Source organism: Pteropus alecto, unplaced genomic scaffold (genome assembly GCF_000325575.1).
Source record: "Pteropus alecto unplaced genomic scaffold, ASM32557v1 scaffold196, whole genome shotgun sequence".
In the NCBI taxonomy this organism is placed as follows: Eukaryota; Metazoa; Chordata; class Mammalia; order Chiroptera; family Pteropodidae; genus Pteropus; species Pteropus alecto.
This window is the reverse complement of record NW_006439717.1, coordinates 7,040,840-7,061,014: the sequence shown is the minus strand read 5'-3', so window position 1 is coordinate 7,061,014 and position 20,175 is coordinate 7,040,840. Positions and strand designations below refer to the sequence as shown.

The 20,175-nt window shown below is 32.4% G+C and overlaps 1 protein-coding gene across 3 annotated transcripts in view; it reads left to right on the top strand.

Moving 5' to 3' along the window:
- CNTN1 (contactin 1) overlaps nt 1–20,175 on the top strand; it is a 129,325-nt gene that overhangs the window by 27,407 nt on the left and 81,743 nt on the right. For all 3 annotated transcript variants that reach the window (XM_006916895.2, XM_006916896.2, XM_006916897.1), the window contains 4 exons: nt 1,545–1,695; nt 3,484–3,611; nt 3,937–4,112; nt 19,189–19,309. In XM_006916895.2, the coding sequence (XP_006916957.1) occupies nt 1,545–1,695; nt 3,484–3,611; nt 3,937–4,112; nt 19,189–19,309 (576 nt within the window). The remainder of the gene's footprint in view (nt 1–1,544; nt 1,696–3,483; nt 3,612–3,936; nt 4,113–19,188; nt 19,310–20,175) is intronic.

The following is a 20,175-nucleotide window of genomic DNA, read 5'->3' as shown; positions in this document are numbered from 1 at the left end:
AAGGACAAAAAAAAAAATGCATGTTTTCTAAGTTGGAAAAAAATGTTCCCTTACTCCTTCCCACTTCTAAAATATATAGAAACATAGCCTGGATTCTATCACTAGAAATTCAAATATTAGATGAGTATGAAGTCATGTAAACGAACATACCAAATCAACTATTTTCTTGAAACTGAACTGATTCAAGAAAAGTTCTCATTTTCTGTATTAATTTTGACTTTTTAAATATCCTATTGCATTTTCTCTCATATTTTACAACCAGTATATCATCCATAATATTTACTGAGCCTCTACAAAATACTACACACTGAGTCAGGTGTACAACAGATTTGTTGCTTACTGATCTATTTATTGTCAATTATCAAAACTCAGACTAAAGCAACAATGGGATAAACTAAATCCATGCTTTGTAAAAAATATGTTCCTCAGAGCAGCAGGAGCAGTAGCAACACTTGGTAGCATGTTAAAATTGCCAAATCTCATACATCCACCAGACCTACTGAATCATTTTATCCAGGTCCTCACATGATTTTGATGCACAGACAAAAACTGAGAATCATAGGGATAGATGACAATAAGTCAAGACCAGGATAAATATATACTTAGAAAAAGCTCCAGAAAGAACACAGTGAGAGGTGATCGAAATGTGTAGAAATAGATGAATGGAACACCGTACCCCTCCAAACCCCGCAGAGTCTGCTAGTAGACAAGGAGATTGAGGAATGAGCTAAAGGTGGGGACCCTAAAGAAAGTTAGAGCATGCCATCAATGGGGGAACTTTTTATGAGACTCTATGTCCTGTATTCATAATTATTGTTTGGTACTTTGAGATAGGGATAAGCTACAGGTAGATCATGCACTCAATTAATTGGATCCATCATTGCCGTAGCTGTTTGTGGGTAGGCCCAAAAGGCAGGACTCTCTCTATTTTGACATCTCATAGTGTCTGTACACAGGTTATATAATAAAGGAGAAGTCATATTGTTTAATGAAAAAAGCTTGCAAATCACAAGGAACTAGATTCAAATGTGAATCTTACCTTGTTTTTACTGCCTGTGCCACCTTTGGCAAATTATATAATCTTACTAGGTATCAGTTCTTTCATTTGTAAACCAGGGAGCATTCATTAAAAGTGTGATTGGGAGTATTAATTATGACCATATGTCAATATTAATAATAATGCTGAATTTCTCTAGCCTTTACTTCCTTTGTGCAATTTAGTCAAAACAATTGAATTAGATGTTACTTTTAAGATAAATATATATTATTTGACTGTAACTAAAACTTAAAATAATTAATCCAGTTATGACCAAGAATTCTACATTTAAAATTGATGAATTTTATGGTAAATAAAATATACCTCAATAAAGGTATTAAATAAAAGAAAAAGATATTACTATTAGGTATGGAATGTCTATTGTTCATAGCTGATAATATTTGGTGAGATTAATTTTTTCTGTTGATTAGTAATCAAAAGGAAATAAACTATGTATAGAAGAATTTTTTATTTTAGCAAAAGAGAAAAATAATAATTTTTCTTTTAGCTTTGGCTCCAACTTTTGAAATGAATCCTATGAAGAAAAAGATCCTGGCTGCTAAAGGAGGAAGAGTTATAATTGAATGCAAACCTAAAGCTGCACCTAAACCAAAATTTTCATGGAGTAAAGGAACAGAGTGGCTTGTCAATGGCAGCAGGTCAGTTCAGAAAATAGAAAATTCAATTGGAATTCACTATTTAGGAAAGTTTATTTTATAAAGGATTTCTTTTCTTATTAGTAATGTATATGTTCTTTGTTCCAACTTTTCTCCACAGAAGATACTGAAGTTCTAAGATGAACAGAAATACTTACCCATCTCTTTCAGTATTTATTATAATTAGGGTTTAATTTTTAGGCTTCTATAATTAATAATGAATTTAGAAAACTAAAGCTCAGAGAATCTTGGTAAATTGCCCAAGGTCACAGAAATAATGAGCAATGAGAAATAAAATAGGATCTCTCTAACTTATTTTTCCCCTAACAAGGACATCTATATCCAATCACATGTGATTTAATTTTATGCAATTAACCTATTAAATATTTCAGTAGGAAAATAAAAAAAAGATTACTTTAAAATACAAGTCACTTCTTCAGTGAACAGAAAATTCTCATTTACCTAATAAGTGGGTCATCTACTTGTGGCGTTGGGACAAAACAAAAAGCATGTGATTTGCATAGATTATTAATATACAAGCCACACTAAATGCTTTTTATAAGTTTCCTTGAAGAAGTTATGGTTATATTGAGTACAAAAGTTTGAGGAGGAGAAAGTCAGAATGGGAAATAGGAGGAATCTGATATGAAGGTGGGGAGCAGGAAATATTCCAGGCAGTCAGAAGAGCATGTGCAAAGGCCCTTAGGCAGAGGGTATAGGATGTGTAAGGAATTCAGGAACTGAAATCAATATGTTTGTATTTCTTTGTAGCCATGGAAATGATAGTCAGTCCTAACTTCAAAGTCTGAATTGAAGTTCTGAGATCACATTTCTGGAAGACCCAAGCTCATTTCTTTCAGGACTGTGACTGGTTTAAGTCTGTCCCATAGTTTATAAGTCATTTTATGGTGTCATGTGGAAAACTATTTGCTTCAATTAAACTCCATGTAGTTCATTTATTCAAAAAAAGTTGATTAAATGCCTACTCAGTGATCTCACTACATAATGAGTTCCTGGCACATTCAGAAGACTTTTTTTCCTAATAAATGAGTTAATTGACATATTACCAATTGAAGACATGGCCCCATACAAAGCAGATTCAAATTCCTGACATAAGGATATTACCAGGTAATGAAAAGATAAAGTCAAACTGAAGTATGCCAGATGAAATATGTATTAGGAAAAACATCTAGGAAGAGGGATAGGATGGGGAATGGCAAGATGGCAGCAGTGCTGTGTGTTGGTGCACATGTGTGCCTGAATGTATGCAATGCTAACTAGAATTATCAGGCAAAGCTTTCCTGAACATGCCACCGTGCAAAAACCTGAAGGAAGTGAGGAAAAAATTGTGAGATTGTCCAGGGCCTAAAAGGGCAGTCAGAGGACCGTGGTTTTTACTGTGCGTGAGTTGGAAAGTCACTGAAGGGTGTTGAGTTATGGAGTGACATCACTGAGAAGAGTGACATGATATGACTTGTGTCACTTATGTCTTCATGTCTGGCTGACATGGGGAAAAGAAACTACTAGAAGGCAAGTGTAAAAGCGGGAGGGCAGTTAGAAACCACTGTAATAGTCCAAGAAAAAGATGGCTTTCTAAAACAACTTTTAATGCTGAGAAAGAATATTATAAACAAAGAAAACAATGTTTCCTCTTAAAAAACTCTTACTGTCAACTAATTTGTGTAAAACGTGCTAATTGAAATATATGTGTTTATAATCTAAGACAAAAAAAATAATAAAGTATTTCAGTAAATTAATTTTATGAATCATGCATTTTTTTCATTTCAATAGAACACTCATTTGGGAAGATGGAAGCTTGGAAATCAATAACATTACAAGGAATGATGGTGGTATCTATACATGCTTTGCAGAAAATAATAGAGGGAAGGCTAATAGCACTGGAACTCTTGTTATCACAGGTAAGAAAGCATTTGATTAAAATTTTTGTTTGCTTGTTTTTGTTTTTTACTGTTGTTTGTTTTAGTTTAACATTGTTAAATTTCAGTGTACTATGCAACATCATTTTGCACTAAGCTTCTAAGACAATCTGCATATTGATGTTTCCATTTCAAAAGTCTTCTGGGCAAATCTCTTGCTTGATGAAATTGTTTCTGGAATTTGAATGTGAAAACATCTTATTCCTTTGCACAGAGAAATCAAAATATATTGATTTTTATTCTTTTAATGTACCAAATCATATGGTATCTCATATTTTTGTGCTTTACTTCATTTTAAAATGTGCAGATCCCACACGAATTATATTAGCTCCTATTAATGCTGATATTACTGTCGGAGAAAATGCCACCATGCAGTGTGCTGCTTCCTTTGACCCTGCCTTGGACCTCACATTTATTTGGTCATTCAATGGCTATGTGATCGATTTTAACAAAGAGAACATTCATTACCAGCGGAATTTTATGGTACGTGTTCTAAGTTTCATCTTACTAACATCTCCAGTGACCCCTATGTGTCTGCACTGCAACTTCTGTTACTATAATCATTTACATGAGACTAAAAAACACAGGGGGAAAAAAAGTTTTTCATGGGTCTCCTTATAGTAATTGTAGTACTCCCGAACCTTTCTAAAAAGTGGCCAGCCCTGAGGATTTTGGTAGAGATATTAATCAGTAAATATTCTTTGTACTTTAGGTTCATTTTCCCTTTAATTAAAATATAATTTTATATTGATGTACTACTCCTCACTATATCTATACTATAGGTTTTAGTCCCTTCACATTAACTTTAAATGAAGTAAGAGCATAGAACTTATCTTTTGTTAGAATAATCCATTTAAGACATTCTTTGAGGGTAAGAAATAGACAAAATATATTTGTGGGAAGGTTTGGAGAACAAGTCCATGTGATTTGAAAAGGGTTAAATGTTTGTGTTTTATTTGCAGAATAGGAAAACTCTTAACAAGTCCTGTAATTAAACAATGATGTCTTTGTATAGAAGTAAAGAAAACACAGGAAAAGACTAGGAAGTGATGCAGGAATAACAACTTACTTAGAAACATTACTGATGCATTGATTGGGTTGTCTAGTTTACAGTATATTTAAAAAGCAAATAGAGCACTACTCACACCAGTTTGCTCTCAAGAAGGGTGATTTGGAGTTTAAAGACCTATGTCGAATATATGCTTAGTTAAGAAAACTTTAATTTTAATTTAAAAGTCAGTTATGAATATAACAGTAAAAGTTTGGATTTGAGTTCTGAGTGATGAAATATTTAAGATTTTTAAGTCCTGTGAAATCTGAAGATTGACATGTATATACTGTAATAATATCATGCATTCAAATATTCTAGCTGTTTTAAAAAATTATTCTAAAACTTTGCACTTTAAAGACCAAAACAAGTTTCAAGTCAGGTTGAGTAAGAACACTTTTAACTAGATGGAAACATTTCTTCCCAAATTTTGATTAGCTAGAGTCAGAGAGTAACTATCGCAGCATCAATATTTATGCTTTCCATATGTTAAATGTAATTCTATTTCCTTTCTTTTTAATCTAACAGATTTAGCTATAACTGTCAATCTAAAATCAATCCACCAATTGTCTTTTGGTTTCTGAACTAAACTTACATTTAAAAAAATAACAACTGGGATTTGGCAGACAACTATTTTAACATTATACCATGTGATATGTTTTTCTTATATGTCTGAAACTATATTGATATACTTAATCATAACCACGCCCAAAACTAGTATAATTGATACTAATATCTTTAATAATTTCTTCAAATTGTGTTTTATTTTTCAAGAAAAGCAAAAGGCCCTCACTTTTTACTTATTTTAAGAAAAACTAAAGTGAGCTAAACAGTGATCTTATTTTAAAAACTAGATGAATTTTCTTAGTTCCTTGGTGTTATAAATTTATTAAGTCCCAAAATACAACAACCATAGTTTACATAAGTAGTCAGCTGCAGTGAAGTCTATGTAAATAGATTTGGGATTATAAATTGTCCTAAATTAAGCTGAAACTTTATGTGAGGAACCTCTTTATGGTCTCTAAAATAATAGTTACATAGTGTTGATGTAAATAAACATTTCAAAAAAAAAAAGAAATTAAGGAAGAAAGGGAGAGAGGGAGAAAGAGAAACGAGCCCCTTGCCTTAACAAGAGAGGAGAATAAAGAAATTGCTAAAATAGTAATTAAGAAATTAATAAGTTAGATCATAAGAACATAAAAGGCTTTGACCATCACTTACTATACTTTCTTCTTTTGCACAAGATACCCACAAATGTTCATGTATTTGCCCCTCAGCTAATTCAGAGCAGAATCCTAACTGCAGCCCCGTGCTCTGGATTTGCCAACTTAGATTTCAGTTCAGTCCACCAAATAATGATCTACGAGTGGTAGAAAACATAATTGCAGGCTAAATATGAAACTTAATTGAGTAAAAATATCAAATGCACATCTTTAGTACCTTATAAGTGGACAGATGGATTCAATTCTTTAAATACCAAAAGAGAAAAAGAAGAAGAATATTTATTTTAAAGTAAATTATTCAACTTCATTCCATCTTTTGAACCTAAGAAACCTAATAAAGCTTTCCTTCATGCCTTCCTTCTCTTTTAAGGCAAACTTCAAAGTCAGATTTCACTGCTAGATGTATGACACAAAATATGAGTAAAAACACCATATGTGTTTGATCTATGTTTTGGAAGATAATCATAATGATTAGTAATTGATTCTGGGGTCACTTAATAGAACACTCTCAAGAGTGGCTCTTCCAAACTAAAGCTCAATGTGTGAAAACATAATGGGGATAGCAGGTATTGGCAACAGCAAACACAAAGGAAGGAACATTGCTGATTGCATTTGTCTATTATTCCAGTTGCACAGTAAAAATGTCAGTATATAATTTTTCCTGGTTTCTTAAATAATACTTTGATATTTTATTTACTTCTGGCAATATTTCAATAACTGAATATCATTTATTCATTTAAAATATTGTACCGAGTACGAACCACAAGTCAGAAAAATTGAGACACCGAGATGACTGAAACGATGAATAACACAGGCCCTGATCTGAAATAAATCAGAGATACTCTGTGAATTTAAAATTCAGAAGTAAATGTTTAGGTAGCTTTCATAGTTATCAAACTGATGTCATTATCATCATTATAATTTAATTATTTTAATTGTTAAAATTAATATCAGAAGCTCTAATTAATGAACAGAGAATATAGAATTCAAAATTTAAACTTTTTAATTAAAAAACTTGTTTTTATTTTACAATTTAATTTTTAATAAGAAATTTTATTCAATAATCAAGTGTGCTTTAATTTTAGCTTGCTATTCTTGATTTTGACCACTCCGTGGCAACCTTGCATAAGGTTTCAAATTTCACAGTCTGGAATAATTATTTATGAAATTGAACAAATAATGTATTTCCCATATGCTTATATCTAAGATTTGTGATTATAGATGATTCTAAAATTTCTTTTTGATCCTTTTTCCAATTATATTCATATAACTATCAGGAAAAAGTAACTATAGATTTTTGAAGATGTGCATTTCTTTTAAGAATTTATAGTGAGCAAGAAACTAGACTTTTGGTGGTGAACATGCTATACTGCATACAGATATCGAATTATATTATACACCTAAAATTTATGTAATATTATTAACCAAAGTTACCTCAATAAAAAAATAAATAAATAAATAAAAGAATTTATAGTGAGCACCAAAAAGGTAAAAATAACATTGCCATTATATTTAATGATCCCGCTGTATGTAAAACTCCTATGAATCAATTTTTAAAATGCAACTATTAATTTTTAAAGTGTAAGTAAACAATACTGATTATGGAAAGACATTAAGAAGTTAAATATCTAATTTACCGGTCATGTCATTTATTTTTTCATTTGTTCAATAAATATTCATTGAGTGTTATATTATTACGTAATCAGGGTCAATAAATGTTTTATTTAAACTTAAACTTATGCATAGAAGGATATTTAGAATATATGATCATAAATTTAATAACCTCGAAGTTTTGTTACAATGAGCTATTAAAGCATTTTATCTGGCATTCTTTTATTCTAAATCATGTGGTAAATACATAAAATGTTTAAGTCCAACTATACAATGGCTCCTATTTTGATTTTTAATTCAATTACTACTTATTCTTAAATACAAAAGGTAGTGTCATTTTACTTATCAATTTAATTTATAATTCCTCTTGTTCTAGAAAAGACAATCCCTCTTTTTCAGAGGCTATACCACAAACAGACCTGGGCTCAAGGCTCTATTTTTTTTTTTTTCACTTCTATTCTGTGACTCGGAGCCTATGATTAAACCTCTCTAAGCCTCAGATTTCCCCTTCTGAAAAATTTTATTAATAATTCACTTACTTCATTCAGGTTACATCATTAGGTTTGTAAAACCAGTTACTTCACAGTATTTTTTGTGAGGATTCGAATGCCTATAAAGTGCTTGGCACAAGATCTGGCAGATTATGATTATTATTTATACTCTTTATAATAGAGCAATTATTCCCTACAGAAAATTTCAAAAGCTTTTGCCAGATAGTTTTTGCAGGAGGGGCGGTACAGATCTCATTTTTCATAATATAATTCTCACATTGCTTGCTGTGCTTGATAGCTAGTCTAAGACAAAAATTCTCTCTATTTACTTGTGAAGGGCAATGGAGGAGTAATAAATAGTCAACATTTATTGAGTATAACTGTTTGATCAACATGGAATTAAATGTTTTTTATGTATTTCTCAGTTGATTTTCACAGCAATCCTCTATGGGACACACATTATTGCAATTTTTCTCTATTTGAAAGGTAAGGAAATTGAGGATTAGAAAGGTTAAATAACTTGCCCAAAGTAATCATCCAACTAGCTAGTAGCAAAGAGAAGATTTGAAACCGCGTGGTCTGACTGCAGGCTCTGTGCTCTTTACCACTTCAGTTTTAAATCTATTGGTTAATATTCATGTCTATATCTATTTAGATAGCACCACTTCTGTTATTTAAAATACTGTACTGTTCAACTCATAATTTGTTCTATAATCTTGTTTAATGAGCCTTTTATGCTCGCTCAAGTTTATCCAAATTACTCCCTTTTTCCTATACTATTAGCTACGTTTGCAATACATTGTAAATCAAGTCTACAGTCTCAGGTGGTCTAACTATGAAGTTCTGGGCAATTCTTAATGATCACCTTTAGGTAGGTAGGTATATGTTTGTGTTTGCAAGTATGTGGACATGCATTTATTCTGACTATATTGACAACACCATTTGCAACAGAAGAAGACAGATTTCTTATCCTTAGGCTATTTTTCCTTTTTAAAGAAAATATTAATTATACTGAACATGTCATAAAAATATGTTAAATGTGAGAGATATATATTTCATACTAGAATCTGTTATAAACTTAGAAATTTCGCTTCTATAAGACGTGTGAAGAGAGAGAGAAAAAGAAACAGTAATAATAAAGCAAAAGTCATTTTTTCTTCAAGTTTACTGTTTATCTGCTCACTGTTGGAGATCGTCTGGAGTTATGGGGCAGTATGTTGGAAGAGAAAAGGTGGGTTGAGCAGTAGTCCTAGCAAAGGCAAAAATCAAATTAGAGCTAGGGACAGCAGAGCAGGAGACTGAGCAGGCACAGTGATATGATAGAAGTGCTTAAGCAGGGGTTTTAAAACAGGACCCCGGGAGACTTTGGCCATATGTGGAGACACTTTTGACTGCCACGACTGCAGGGTATTTGGAAGGCTGTGTATTATGGGCATCTATTTAGCAAGACTGCCGTTAAACATCCTGAAATGCCCAGGATATTGCCCCACAAGAGAGAATTATCTGGTCCAAATTGTCAAATGTGCCAACATTGAGAAACGCTGATCTCAAGGGAGATAAAAAAAGAGATTTAGGAATAAAGGGATTGGCCACTGAAAGGTTTTAAGCATGATGTGTTAGAAACAAAGAGAAGTTATATTGTTTTAATCATATGAGCATGCTGAAGACCAAAAAAAATTTATGAGGGTAGATTAAGCATTTTTCAAAATAACATGAGAAGTAGAGGATAGATTTCATGTGTTTTGTGAATTTAAGAATCATACATTTTAATGAGCAGTGAAAGAGAAAAACATGTAAAATGTATATATTTCCCTGTCATAGTTCTGTAAACTACACAAAACTGATAAAGCCATTCTACCTGGGGCCAAATCTTTTGTCTACTTTTATCAGTAATTAATTGGAAAAGAGGTAGAGAATTCTACCGCATCTCTCTTTTTGCATGGCTGTCTGAATGTATAACTTTTCTGATCTCCCTTTCACTACCCTAATAGCCTTTACTTACACCTAACTATTGTCTTTTATTTGCTCTTTTTCATTAGTAAACATGGAGGTAGGTATCTATGTTTGCTAGATGTGTCTATAGTTTGGTAAGCTTCTTTAGATCACCACACTTCCAGTGCAGAAACGACGTGAGCCAAAGTTACTCTCTAGCATAGCATCCCATAGTCCAGTTCTTAGTAAGCATGTGTTGATGATAATGCTAAGTAAATGGAATTTATAAATGGAATCCATACATAAATGGAATTTAAATATATCACAGCGAACATTTGTTCTTCAGAGATGCATTAGCTTGGGTGAATCTCCAAAAAAGCCTTTACATCAAAAATTAAAGAGCCATTTGTTTTCCATAGAACTCTTCACATACTTAAGCATTGTTGCAGTAATTATTTTGCCTCCTTATTCTTGTATAATACAGTAAATATTTAAAATAAAACTAGGAGAAAATAAGCATATAAACTTGGTGTCAGGAATTTTAATATTTTTACAACACAGACTTTGATGTTTTACTTTGGATATCACATTAACTGCTATTTTGCCATTAGCTGTTATATCCCCCGCTCCCCGCCCCCCCCCCCAAAAAAAAACCTACCTAGTTTTTCCAGTTTGTTTCTAAGAATAGAACATTATCTAAAGATCTGGATTTTTGTTCTGGTTTTGCCATTGAAAAGTTATATAACCTTGAGCAAACCAGTTACTCTGAGCCTCATGCTTTTCATGTTATATGAGGAAGTTGGGCTACATAAGTTTTGAAAAACAACAAAAAGTTTTTAGCAGCAGAGTCTTTCTTGCCAAGAAAATTTAAATCTGAACTCCAATAAATAAAACTGATGAAGGTGAGATTTCTCTGATTGAAGAAATTTTGTGCATGTATGTGTGCATGAATAAGAGACTACATAGCCAAAAGCCCTAACCACAGGGCCTCTCATTTCTTTCTCTCAAAAAAAAAAACAAAAACAAAAAAACCTCCTCATTCTGATTCCTTCCTTCTACCAAACCATCCATGAATGTCTTTAGAACTCTGATGCTAATGAGAAATCATTTAGAAACCATATGAATTAAATGATATCCAAGTTTACTTTCATCTAAAATATAGGTTCTAAATCCAAAACTTTGATGTTTTTGTCCAGTATTCAAAATGCTTAACAGAGACCTCAAGAAAATGTCCTTCTTTTTGAATTTTAATTTAAAATGAGCCAATTGATCAAAATTGGACTCTATAACCATCAAAACAGTCAAATTTAGGGATGTTCAAGATTTTCATTCGTTCTATAAATACTGAGTGCCTACTTAGTAATTATCCTTAGTAATTATCTAATTCGCTTGTTTTTATATTTGCAATAACATTATTTTTATAAATTTTTGAAGTCATATCTTTTTAAATTTTTTACATTCAATATTCATGCTGGTGCATTAATTAAAATAACACTAACTTGAATATTACATAATATTAAGAAATTAGTGTTAATTATGTGTGAAAATGGTTTTGTGATTATGTAGGAGAATGGCCTTATTTTTTTGGAGAGTCAATGTAATGCTCTGAGGAATAAAGTATGATGACATCAGTAATTTGTTTTTTAAAGGTTTAACAATAGATAGGTAGTAGATAGAGAAAAGGAAAGATAGGTAATTACATAAAGCAAATACAGCAGGGATTATAATTATTGAATCTAATTGGTTGGTATACAAGTAGCCATTATACTATTCTTTCTATTTTCTTATGTTTAAACATTTAAATAGGTTAAACATTTAATAAATAACTAAATAAAATAATACCATATTGTATTCTTCCTCCTATGAGAAAGTATCCACTTTTACATGACAAACTCTATGGACTTAAATCTTACTATCTGATCTGTAAAGCATTACTTTAGAAATAGCTTGACCTAGTGAAACCAGGACTACATATTAGCTATTAAGCCTTTAACCAATAGCTTAACTCAAAATCTCAAATTCCTTGTCTCTAAAATGAAAATATTAATAGTATCTTTGTATTATAAAGATTCAATAAGAAAATGTATGTAAAGTAGCTAGCACATTGCCAGATATCTAAAAGGCATTTAATAAATTAGATCAGGTATTAGGAGAGGTTCGGTAATAGTGACAGCCATGGCAGTAGCAATAGCAGAAGTAGTAGTAGCAGTCTTAATAGAAGTATTTGTAGCAGCTCGTAAGCCCAGCATTTCTTGTTCCATAAAAGGTAGAAGCCTTTTCGCTTCACTTTGAACGTCACTTTATCTATGCGGAAATTAGAGCAATAGTACTCTAGTTGCTATAATCCTTAGCATCTCTTTTCTTGAAGATTGGGATGTGTATTGAATGTTTCCAATATGTAGGCAATTGTTTTATTTTTCATATTTGTTGACATCTTGTTAGGATTTTGACAGATTAAGTCTCTGTGGCTTGAAATAGTTCTGTTGGTATCCCATCTATCCCTGGTGAGTTACTTCTCTGTAATTTCAGGCAGGGTTCTTTGGAAAAGATGCTAATGCTGGAGAAAAAATAGAAGGCAGCAGGAAAAGAGGAAAACCAAATATGGGATGGATTGACTTCATAAAAGAAACATAAGTATGAGTCTATAGGAGCTGACCAGGGCTGTTGAGGACAGGATATTATGAACACTTCTTATTCATAAGGTTGCCGGGAGTCACAGCCAACTCAGTGGCACATAACACACTAATACTAGTAGCAGCAGTAGTATCCTATTCACAGCAATAGTAGTAACAGTAGTAGTGGTTATAGTTATGGTAGTATTGTTTCCTCATCTCTAAAATATGGTTAAGAATAGTACCTATCTCATAGTGCTGTTGTTAAAAGCAAGTGAGTTTGCATACTTTAAAGCATTTATAATAGTTCCTGGCACCTAGAAACCCTTTACTAAACATTTGCTGTTAGTTGTCTTGGTGATGGTGGTGTTAAAGTTTGCAGTTGCATATAATGAATTTGCTGTAGTTATTCCTTCTTTAATTTGACGAGCTAAAATTAAAAAGAAAAAATTTTATTTTTCATAGATATAGCATGTATTATACACATATATAATAATTTTTTGCTTATATTGGGATATTCTCTTTAAAGGATATGCTTTCCTCCAACCTTCTATATCTGCCCCTTTATTCTGAATTTCAACAGAACAGAAGAGATGTTTCTGTTGATATATAGCCATCATGAGCTCTACACTTTATCTAGACCTTGTATGTACCATATTGTACTGTATTACTTTGTTCATTATGATTATTTAAATTTGTTAATACAACTTAGTAATTTAGTTTTATTAATACTGCTAGAATAGTTTTTCAGAGTTAGCTCATGATGGAGAGAGAAGGAAGAAATGGGCATTTATATGTGGGACATCTTTTGATTTAAACTGGGAAATTTCTAAGTGGTAAACCACATATACACTTTGGAACATCCCTGAGCTCTGCTATCACAATTTCCAGTATGTGATTCAACTCTCCTAATATGAAGGGAAGGATTTTGTGATTCAGCCAAACTGTGGTTTTTAGTGAAAATATAGAGAGCATTCGTATCTAATTTGTGGCTAGAATGTGCTGAGGTCCATGATCTTTACTTGCTTCGTAAGCGTTCTGTCGGCCACTAAGGACCTCAACTTCTGAGGTATGAAAAGTGCTAGTACCATTTATAAAAACTTCAGGAAAGCTTTTATACATACACAACTATATTGGAAGTGACACAGTATCTTTTTCCTTTGCTTTCTTTCTGAGGCATTTCAATGCTACACCTTCGCCAAATATAGAGCAAATGAGAATAAATGCTAAAGTCACTTGTTATTGCCTTATACAAGTAGGCCTATCATTACCCACCTAAGTCTTAATGTTTAAAAAAGAGCTGACTTTTAACATGTTTACCATTAAACTTTTAGAATAGTTTAATTAAAAGATTTTAGGAGTTTACTCTGATGATTTAGTAAGTATAAATTCGATATCATATTTTGACATAAAATAGTTTGTGTTTTTTATTACATGTGAAAAGTGTAAAAAGAATGACCCAATTATTGCTCTCAGAATAAAATAAGTAGATAGCAATATGTTTTAAACTTTGAGTAGGTGAGAAAGGAGCAATTTTATTTAAAGAAAAAGATAATTAGGTATACAGCATACAAGTATTTTACAAAGAGCAATTACAGTGCCACAACTTGTGTGTTTTTATATTATTTTTCTGCCTTCAATTTTTAAATTTTAATATTGAATAAAAATTTTTAAATTTTTAAAGAGTGTGTGTGTGTGTGTGTGTGTGTGTGTGTTTTAATTCCAATCTGACACATAGCTCATTGAAAGAGTGGGAGTTTAACAATAGGATTCTCTTTCATTTAGACACACATGAATCAACCAAAGTAGTAAGTTCACCTAATGAAAGCATATAATAGAATTAGTGCTTTTTATTTTTGTGCAAACATTATTTTTCCCAAATATAACTATTATATGGCATAATAGTTTAAAAATATTTTATTTAATATCTTTCTACTAATGAATATTTAATGTCACAGTACAATGCTATTAAGGATGTCAAAGCACATTAAAGCAATCTTTTACAAACATATAGTGTTTAAATTATTTTGTTTTAACATAATTATTTTAAACTTTTCCACTAGAAAATTACTCAGAAATTTGTGTCAATTAGCCTTTATGATAGCTCAAGAAAAACTCTTTTATTATTACCTTCCCCATATACACAATTTTAGACTTTTTCTTTCAATAGTTTTTTAAATAGAGTTATAAATAGTAAAGTAACATTTCTTTACCTCCTCTCTTAGAAGAATTCTATTTAGTGTAGTATGAGGAGTTAGGCCAGGTACAAAGTTGAGCACAGTCCCCAAGATCATTTTCACTTCTGAGATCAACTAAAAGTTCCAGGGATTGCCAAAACCACCCTCAGCTTTGATTTTCTGGAAGGAACTCACAGAACTCCCTGAAAGCTATTATATACTCAGTTTTTTACAGGAAAAGCATACAAATTAAAATCAGCCTAGGGAAGAAGTACATAGAGCAGAGTCCAGGAGAAGTACCAAATACAAAGCTTCCATTATTCTTTCTCCATGGAGTCAAGATGCATTACTCTATCAGCCTTGATATGTAGCAGTATGCACAAAGTATTGCCAACCAGGGAAGCTTACCTGAGCTTTGGCATCCAGAGATTTTATTGGGGCTTAATCACATATGCATAATTGATTGATTACCCAAATAGTTAATCTCAGTCTCTAGGTTGACTGATACCACATGACCCAAAGCTCCTGCCCTGATTCCCAATGTTGTTTCTGGCAAGGCCCTACTGTAAAACTAGATAGGTGTGGCTAACTCCTATCCTAATCACACTATTAGACAGTCTAGTATGGCCCAAGATACCCAGGCTAAGAAAGACACATCGATTATCTTTCAGAAGCTGAGGACAAATAGCAGGCCTCTCTTGGGGTGAGGTCAAATCTTTGCAAAACATATGGATTGGAAAAATGCATTTCTATTTTCTTATATATTACTTGCATTCTTCTTTCTATAAATTTGTACATTATTCCTAAAATATTTATATTTCTTCATGAAATTAGTGTATAAGTAATTTGAAGTATATTATTAATGGATAACAATAGTTATGGATAACAATAGTTGTTTGCAGATAACAATAGTTGTTCTCAATTCAGCTATTTTAACTTACAACATATCATACCTGACAAAAAAAATATGATATTACTAAACAAATTTAATAAAAATACTTTAGGTAATAGATATTTATTAATTCTTTTATGTAATATTTGTTGAATTCCTCCTGCACATCAGATATTACAATAATTTATTTGTATGTAATAATAAATAAGACCTAGTCCTTCTTCAAGGAATTACAGTTTAGTAGAATAAATGGACAACTAAACAATTATAGTAGAAGAGATAGTTATAATGAAAATGTACAAAAGGCAACCCCTAATCCAGATTTTGGGTTCCAGAGAAGAAAGAGGCATCTAAACTGTGATTTGAAGTTGGCCAAGTTATAGAAGTGGGAGATGCAGGAATCCAGACAATGAAGTAATATGCACAAAGATAGGCAGGAAAGAAAATAAATGGTAAAGTATAAGGTGTTCACAGTGGCTAAGACAAAGGAGGTAAGTAAGGAGATGATCAGAGGAGGGAGCAAGAGTGTATATGTCATCCTGACACCAAAATAAGTTTCATTATGTGCTTATGAAATGCCATAATTGTCATGAGCTATATGAACTTGCTAACCTAATTCTACTTTTAGCTGAAAAGAAGTAAACATGCATTATCTTAAGAGCAGCTGCCAGAATTCTTGATAAGCAAGTTGACGAGTTCATTCAAACAATGTATATTTAGTGTTATTAAGTTCCTGGCACCATTCTGGTTCCTAGGGATAGAATACATGTGGCTATACACATATGTAACACAGGTATACAATGCTTAACAAAACAGGTATGTTTTCTCCTCCATTAAACTTACAGTCCTCCAGGGAGACAGACTGTAATCATATAATTGTACAAATATTTCATTGCACTTGAGATAATAATACTATGTAGGGTAAAAGATGCTATGACAAAATATAACAGAAAATAGAAAGACTTGCTGAGGAAATGACTTGAATTGGTATTGTTGGAGAGAGGGTAGTGTCATTTAGGTGACCATGGTAAAGGAGTGGGGTACGAGGGGATCACATTTCAGGACAGGAAGCACCAAAGAGAACGTGAGATCAGAGAGAACAAGATACATTTAAGGTTCTAAAAAGGGAAAGTTCTTCTGGAGAACAGTGTAAGCGAAAAGGTGGCACTTAAGTGAGCTGAAGTATTAGACAGAATCTACAGAATGGAGCCAGGTGGGCCTGTATAGCTCTTAATGTCTTTTATTCCAGGGAGGGGAAAGTTTTTAGAGGTTTCAGTTTGTATTTACAGAGAGGGACAATTTGATCATATTTCCCTTTTTAAAAGGTCACTCAAGGTGCCAAGTGGAGAAAAGAGTAGAGTGGAACAGGGGCGGAGTTCATGACTACATAGAACATAGTAGTTCAGGGAGAGGTATTGGCAGCTTCGACAAGGGCAAAGGCAGTAGTGATGGAAAGGAATGGATCAATTCCAGTATTTGTGATGGACTAAAGAAGAGAATGGCTTGAGAATGGCCTCAAAATTTCTGGAAAGTGTGTTATCATAGATGATTAGAAAAGTTGAGTGTTTCGGGAAGAAAGGTCAAATGTTATTAGAAGTCAAATAAAGTGAGTTGAAAAAATAGGAACCAAATTAAATGGATTGAGGAGTAGGAGGTAAAAAAATGGAAAAAAAAATATTTTAAAAAGTAAGGTTTTACAAAATAAGCATCATCAGAAATCAAGCAGCCATCAACGAATTAAGCAGCTTAACATGAGGAAAGAATAATTGTTTCTAAAGGATAGAATTGAAGAACCGAAAGAAGTAAGAGATGGGAGTGGAGTGGGCACTGGGAAAGATGAAGGTCACTGAGAAATCCCTCTAACAATACAACCAGCAGGGCCTTTAAGAATAGAACTGTGGAATGGACTATAACTCTTAGTGTTGATTTGCCCTACCTTGTGGAATACAACCAGTTCCATCACCTTCAATTCTTCAGTAAACCTACTTTAGTACTAGAGTATACTTTGTGTTAGTAGATTTTATGACAAAATAGAGAAGGGCTGCATTTATAGTCTGGAGCTCATTGGATTGAGAAAAAAACTGACCAAGAGAACAGAAGGAAAGAACTCCCCTACCCCAGGAATTTACAGAAAGCTTGGAAACTGACTTTTTAGCCAATCTAGATCTCAAAGAACAAGAAGACCCCAATGGACATTAAATTGCATAACCTCTAGCTATGTTTTTACTAAGATTGACTAATATTTAGAAACAGGATGAGTGACCATTTACCAGTTCTTTATATGGAGATAGTAGTATTCTATTACAATCAACTAAATCAATCTCCTCAGATTATAAATAGCTATTATTATTAACTTTATTAATCAAGCCAGGATTGCAAACCCAAACACTTTCCAAAATCAACAGGGAATTTAAGATATAAAGGGGCCACTGGCAGAACCTATGACAAAGCAGAGCATTTATTCCATATAGTCATTAAAATAACAAAATTTAAAAAATTGCATGTCTGTCATATCACATAAACAATACCTCATCTGTTATATAAAATATTAACCTAACCATTAATTACTTATTGTTTAATATATCTAGATATGTATTATTAGAATAGTAAATCAATATCTTTGGTTCTCAAGAAAACCACATTTCTATTTAAAATTGAGTTTTCTAAGTTTTCTCTTAAACTATTTTGGAGATAATAAACTTGGACTTGGGCATGCTCTCACTACCAAACAAGCTGTGTGACTTTAGTTAAATTACTTTGCTACTCTAAATCTCACTTTTATTTTTAATAAAATGGACATAATACGACCTATTGTCAGAAGAGACTTTAATGAGATAATATATATATATCTGCACAGCCCAGGACCTGGCATAGACTAGGCATTTAATAAATATTAGTTATTTTTAGAAATTGCAATGAGATGGTATCTTGCTATTTACAAGCAAAATTCCTTCAATCCTCCTTTAAAATTTATGTATATAACACTCTTCTGACCACTGGGAATAGGGCAGTAAATAAAACAAAAATTCTTACCCACATGGAGCTTATATTTTGGCAAAAAAGAATATGTAAGTAGAATTGTCCTTTTTGACAGTTTCTGCATACTTTTAGTATCTTTGTAAAGTGGACTGTGACATATCTTGAAATTAGTCAATTAGATTGGCTCTGCCAAATGAAATTAATAATTCTTCCTAGTCATATAGCATTTATTTATCCTCACTGACACTCAGCATTGATTTTTAGACCTTAACATTTCTCTTTAAAAGATACCAAGGAAATAGTTTCTTCCCTTGGTTTCTCTCAGTATAGGCCACTGATAATAGAAATAATAAAATGTTAAAGACATTAGGGCTAAAAAGGACCTTAAGTAATTCACTCACTTTATTTTCCACTTGAGATACTAAAGCCCAGAATTTAAGTAATCTGAGTAAAGAAATATGGTTATCATACCTACACCGGATGCCTTTTCATGGTGTTCATTTTGTTAGGGGAAAGACGTACCTCTTGTATCCTAAATGCCATATAATTGGTGAAAAATGTACTGATTTGAATGACTGTTGGTTTTGCTCACAGCTGGATGCCAATGGGGAGCTGCTCATCCGAAATGCTCAACTGAAACATGCTGGCAGATACACATGCACTGCTCAGACAATTGTGGACAATTCCTCAGCTTCAGCCGACCTCGTTGTGAGAGGTAAGAGTTTCAGTATTCTAAAATTACAAAGCCAAAAGTATTCGACTTGCATAAATATGTATAATCTTCTGGTAACTCTGGCACAAATTCTTATATATTTAGTGTCTTGATTCTTGAAAACAGCTTCTCACCCGTGCCTAAGAATGATTTATGCCAGACAAGTAGTAAACAACACTGATTTTGTTTGTTTTACTAACTACATGTCTTCTAGAAAATTATACCACATACCTCCTACTAAATGCCTGTGCTTATAAACTTAGTACTTACCAGAAGTTCTCAGTTCCTGCTAATACTTTTTCTGTGTTGAGTTGAGTGTTGTTTCATTTTTATTTTTTATGAAAAAAATTTACTAGTGCTCAAGTGTTATATATTTATTATCATATTAGAATAAAAAGTTAATTTATATGTATATCATGTTTCTATTTGTTGTTTGTTTTCAGACTAATGCTTTTATTTAATATAAATAATTGCGAGTGTGCTGGGATACACACTTACTAAAAATACAACCCCTTTGCTACTGACCTCTGCTTGTATAGATGTGATGCCAGCTCAGAACACGCCACATCTTTTTAAAAATTATGTGTTGAATCTTCACTCACTACCTTTTTATACATTTTGTGTTGGATCTTCACTTATTACCTGCAGAATGAAGACCATTCCTTTTAGCTAAGCACCCGAGAAGTTCCATGAGCTGACCTCATCCTTAAACTTTAACGTTTCACTATTCCTCATAATCAACTCATCTCCAACTAGCCCACAGAAATCCCTAGAGTTTCTACCTCCGTTCCCTGGTTCATGGTATTTCTTTCATGTTGTGTTCTCAGTTTGTTGCTCAAACTTTACCTATTCTTCAAAGTCTGACTCAA